This window comes from Otolemur garnettii, unplaced genomic scaffold, assembly GCF_000181295.1.
Source record: "Otolemur garnettii isolate 467f Iridium unplaced genomic scaffold, OtoGar3 scaffold00016, whole genome shotgun sequence".
Taxonomy (NCBI): Eukaryota; Metazoa; Chordata; class Mammalia; order Primates; family Galagidae; genus Otolemur; species Otolemur garnettii.
Genome location: NW_003852411.1, coordinates 7971454 through 7977397, shown reverse-complemented (window position 1 = coordinate 7977397; position 5944 = coordinate 7971454). Strand labels below are relative to the sequence as shown.

General features: G+C 35.1%; 1 protein-coding gene across 1 annotated transcript in view; it reads left to right on the top strand.

Moving 5' to 3' along the window:
- The window catches only part of HMCN1 (hemicentin 1), a 440557-nt gene that overhangs the window by 340267 nt on the left and 94346 nt on the right, over positions 1-5944 (top strand). Inside the window, 6 exon segments of the mRNA XM_003785789.2 lie at positions 1336-1497; positions 2164-2277; positions 2386-2588; positions 2874-2955; positions 3064-3195; positions 3840-3989. Coding sequence (XP_003785837.1) covers positions 1336-1497; positions 2164-2277; positions 2386-2588; positions 2874-2955; positions 3064-3195; positions 3840-3989 — 843 coding nt within the window.

The following is a 5944-nucleotide window of genomic DNA, read 5'->3' as shown; positions in this document are numbered from 1 at the left end:
CCTCTTTATTCCCAAACTAGGTTACTTCTCTGTTGTCACCTTGTTTTTCTGATTGACATTCTTTACACTTGTGATGACTAGACAGTATAAATCTTTGGCTAAAAACAAGGATCCCCACAGCCAGACTGCTTAGCTTTCAAACCTCCAGCAACTAGCTGCAAATCGTAGGCACGATGCCAATCTCTTCGTGTCTCAGCTCTCTCATTTATAATATGAGGATGAAAACACTAAAACATAAGGTGTATAAGGGTCCAATGAGACAGTATATGTGTAGTGTTTAGAGCAATGCCTGGCACATAGTAACCACTCAAATATGGTTAGCTATTTTTGGTTCGGTGTCCGCCATTACTGCCAAATTATTAACTGTGTGGTTGTTGTCTTATTACATTTTTCACATTGCATCACCAGCATCTGGCACAAAGTTTGTAATAGAGTAAGTATTCAGTAAATGTTTCGTAAGTGAATGAATCAATAGCAAATTAATTAATGGATGAAAAATAAACTATGTGACATGAAAAGAAAAAAGTGATTTTTGTGTTTTTGATGTTCTGCTTTTGTTTTTCATGTTTTTTAAGATACTTGTTTTCATGCTCACGCTTCACTTCTGTTTCCCTGCCGCCTTCCTAGGAAACCAGTCATATGGAAATGAGACTATTCCTTCTCTGTGTGTATGTGTCTCTGTGTGTGTTCTTATAAAACATCTATGATTCCATATGTGTGTGTTTTATATGGGCACATGACATTGCATTATTTCTCTCCTTTTTCACTCCACTTATCTTCTGTACTGCTTTTGCTTTTTGAATGGGGGGTTAAATAATAAACAATAATATTGTTTGTTTCTTAAATTTTCTGCTCATCTTCAAAGTCATTGATTTACAGTGTCAGGATAATCTGTAGGATTTATCAATAGACAGATGCCCTCAAATTAAATTGCCACTCCATTATTTCTATACCAGGAAAAGAAAAATTTTAAATAAGGATACAATATTCACAATGAAATCATTTAAATATACTTTATAAAAAGCACTATTAATTCATCTTTTTTGTATATTAACAAAATCATCTTAGAAATTGTCAACTATGTTGTACAAATAAATGAAACATAATTCTGTCTTTGAAAATGTTGGTGCTCTCTTTCAATTGGGAAAAGTAAACCCAATGAACATAAATTTAATGAAAGCTTCAGGAAATTCTAAGAAGAAAGACAGCTAGATAATTAACAGAACCATGAACTCAGTGCTTTAGCAGAGTGCAGTGGTTGGCTTATCTTTAGTAAGTTGGACTATATGTTGCTGATAGCATCAGATTTCACTTTGAATATATTTATCTCTATAGTTCCTCCCAGTGTCATTGGTCCCAACCCTGAAAATCTTACTGTTGTGGTGAACAATTTCATTTCCTTGACCTGTGAGGTCTCTGGTTTTCCACCTCCTGATCTCAGCTGGCTCAAGAATGAACAGCCTATCAAGTTAAGCACAAACGCTCTCATTGTGCCCGGTAAGGGATTTATTGTTACAAGGTGGGCAAAACTTCCTCATTTTCCTTTTTTTAAATATGAATGACATTTCAATTTATTCTCTGTCTGATTTTTGTCTTGTTTCATTTGTTTGTTCACTGTTATCTTTCTTTACCCATTTGTTGCCTGAGGGCAAGATCATATAGACTTTTATGATTTAAGTAGGAATGCACAGTAATGAAGTCTTCTTTAACAAATCATGAAATTTAGGAAGAGAACAGCTTGGTAATTTTGAGTGTAGTAGATGATTAATAGAAATTTCACAGGATAAATCTACTTGTTTTCAATCAATTCTACAGTCTCTTGAGGATAGATAATAGATTAGGTAAGTAGGTAAGTAGTCACCTCTGCACGGTAGGAAATTTAAACCCAGGAAATGACATATTTTTGACGATAATACTATGTATAATTACTATTTTTTCACTTGAACCGGTATCAAACAGTTTTACTGACCATGTTTAGTTGCTGGAGGGAAAAATCCTATGATCAAAGAAAACTGATTCAATTACTTTATTTTAAATGCAGACGCATCTAGATAAGTTTTACTCTAAGGGAAAGGATATATTTTTCCATTTATCTTATTGACGAAATAGTTATTTAGAACAACTTGGATACTACTCTCCAATTTGCATAATATTTGCTCCCAGGTGGTCGAACTCTACAAATTCTGCGGGCTAAGGTATCTGATGGTGGGGAATACACTTGTATAGCCATCAGCCAAGCTGGTGAAAGCAAGAAGAAGATTTCCCTGACTGTTTATGGTTCGTTTCTACTCTTCTCATAAAATTCGTTCATTTAAAACTGATATTCGATATTTTCTGAGCGCCTTCATGAAAAGAAATCCTTCTGTTCTTATTTCCTTCCCTCAGTGCCCCCGAGCATTAAAGATCATGGCAGTGAATCTCTCTCTGTAGTTAACGTAAGAGAGGGAACGTCAGTGTCATTGGAGTGCGAGTCCAACGCTGTGCCCCCTCCAGTTGTCACTTGGTATAAGAATGGGCGAATGATAACAGAGTCCACTCACTTGGAGATTTTAGCTGACGGACAAATGCTGCACATCAAAAAAGCCGAGGTGCATCTTTTATTCCTGCTCGAGTGTTGTGGTGGGGTCGTGGAAGGGATAATTAGACATTGCATATTCCCTTTACTATAGTGAAAAATGATTTTTATTAAAAATTACATTGCCTAGTGGCATTGACTTTCTTTCCATTAAAAAAAAAAAAGCAATATTGCAGAAGGCAATTAGAGCTGGGGCATTTGAGCATAAAGATGACTGATGATTTAATCGACACTGGAACGGTGTGATTGGTCATCTGTAACTTAATGGAGCACATACAATAGTATCTTTTTCTTTTAGGTGTCTGACACAGGCCAGTATGTATGTAGAGCTATAAATGTAGCAGGACGAGATGATAAAAATTTCCACCTCAATGTATATGGTGAGCATCTGACTCTAATACAACTTTTTTCCCCCCAGATATGCAAATGAAAGAAAGTGTCCTGAATTAGTTTAATGAGGACACATGATTTTCTTCTCTTTTTTACAGTGCCACCCAGTATTGAAGGTCCTGAAAAAGAAGTGGTTGTAGAGACAATCAGCAATCCTGTGACCTTAACTTGTGATGCCACGGGGATCCCACCTCCCATGATAGCATGGTTAAAGAACCGCAGGCCTATAGGTAACGTGGCTGTGTATTGTTCCTGGCTGTTTCCTTCTGCCCTCCAGTCAGTAGATTTATAAACTAGCACATTTTCTGTATTCTGCTCATGGCTGTGTTTACTTCAAGCAAGCTTAACATGCTGAAATATAAATTTATAAGACAGACTTGTTATTTTTTTTGGTTTGTATGTTTGTTTTTTTGAGCAGAGTCTTACTCTGTTGCCCTTGGTAGAGTGCCGTGGTGTCACAGGTCACAGCAACCTCCTATTCTTAGGCTTAAGTAATTCTCTTGCCCCAGCTTCCTGAGTAGCCGGGACTACAGGCACCCTCCACAACACCCAGCTATTTTTTGTTGCAGTTGCCACTGCTGTTTAACCTGGCCGGGGCTGGGTTCGAATATGCCACCCTCGGTATATGGGGCCAGGGCCCTACCCACTGAGCCACAGAGGCCAGCCCTGTAAGACAGACTCATGTAATGATTATTCATCTTATAAAGGGATTTTTTTTCTTTTTCAAAAAGGCTCTCATTTAAAATAAAAGCACAGAGTGAGAGGAAACTTCTAAAACATTCATATATCACATAAAGCAAGGCATTTTTATGGTGAATTGTAGAGACATTAAAAAGCTTGTTTATGTTTTCTTTTGTTTTGTTTCTACCTCTAGAAAATTCTGACTCACTTGAAGTTCATATTTTGTCTGGAGGTAGCAAACTCCAAATTGCCCGGTCTCAGCCTTCAGACAGTGGAAACTATACGTGTATTGCATCCAACACGGAAGGGAAAGCCCAGAAGAGTTACATTCTTTCAGTTCAAGGTATGTTGTGTACACCATGACCTATTTTCAGTTTCTTTATTGTATTCCCTTTATAGTACAAAATAATCTGCATTCAGCAAGATCACTAGTGATGGACTGACAATATCTTTACACTAACCAAAACTATTGTCAAGTTTCTGTTTTACATCTTTCAGTAGCTTCTATTTTCATAGAAATGTGTGAAAAAGAATAGTAGCAATTAATAATATGTGGTTTTTCCATTTTTACCAAAATGAATACCTTTCTGTGGTATATATTCTGTTCAATGATACTTACATAAACAGGCATAATTTATTCTGATGCTAAACCTCTAGGTTTGTTCTTCTTTGTGTAGATAAATAAGATTCAGAAACACAAGATATTGTGCTATGGTTCACAGACCATAGAAGATTGAGTAACTTAGGTAAATTTCAACTACTCATGATGCAATCTTATATAATTTGGGGATGTGACTAAGAAACATTAATTCATCAAACAAATATTTAATTAATGCCTACTCTGTTCTGGTATGGTATTGAGCACTGCAGAATGACCTTGTCTCCTTTTGATTTTCAGTAAACCTCTGATCATTATTTTTGGTTTAGTTTTGAAAGTGAAATGAAAGTCTCACTTAAAACTAAGTTGAAATGCTTTTTTCCCAATGTCATTATAATTGCTAGGTAAAAAAATTTCTCATAAATTATGAATTCAGTGGTAAATTTTATTTACATATTTTGTGTTCTGCTAAAGCCAACTTCAAAACTTGAAATTAAAAAAACTGAAATAAGTTCATCATTATCAGTGGTCTTTCTTTAATGATTAGTGATGCTTCAAGATTTCAAAAGCATGAAGGAAAAATAGCAATTCTATGATTCAGGGTCAGAAACTACATGTTTAACTATGTTTAATACATTCATAAATAATGAATGCTAATCATGAGATATGTAGTACGGTCAAACATTTTACCAGACTTTTCTATTTACATTGTATGTCTTAGAACTAGAGATAATATATGCATGTATGGCCTAGTCTGGTGCTTAACATATATTAGACACTTATTATAGGGTGTCTATTATTGTTAACATTCTTACTAACTTGGCGTCTTTAGTACTCTAAATTCTGCAAATTTGGTATAATTATTATTTTCTGGGGGAATAAAATGAGATTTAGAGAGATTATGCAATGCTGTGCCAGTAAATGTTTAACAATTGACTCACCAGACAAAAAGGTCTTGATTTATAGCTAATTATTTACCAGTTTCCATGGTGTAAATATTCCCACCATGGCTTAATATGGTGTTTGTGAACCGTGCAACCTTTTTTATCTAATGGCACACTTGAACCTATAGTTAAACTTCCATGACACACTCAAATTATCTTAATGAAAACAAAAAGAGTGAAAAGAGAATATACTTACTGTGCTTTGAACTTCTTTTGAAAATAATTTAATTAATAATCTTCAAACATTTTCACGGCACACCTAAGATTCTCTTACAGCACACCGGTGTGCCAGGGCACACCAGCTGAAAATCACCAGCCTAATATACAAAAATATTTCAAGCTACCAAGGTGATGACACTGAATATAGAGTGAAAAAGGCATGTGCAGAATTGGCTCTTGTGAGCTGTTGTGAGCTACCTCCTTCACATATTATATAGAATAAGAATTCTAATGTGTTCCTATATGATTCCGTTGTTAATATTTTTATTCCATCTTATTTCTCAATCAAATAATTGAAGTAAAAACCAAGATAGCTAGCAAAAAGGAGCAGAAAGTATTGGAAACTATAATAATCCTATCATTGTTCAGAATAAATAATATTTAAATTAGATAATGGAAAAAGAAATAATGAACTGAGATACGTCCCTCAGATCATGATGCCATGGTTGTATAAAACAGATTCCTCCAAACTGTACTTATTCTAAGCTGTCTATTGGGGATTTAATCTACAAGTGATTTAATTTGCCCAGAAAAGGT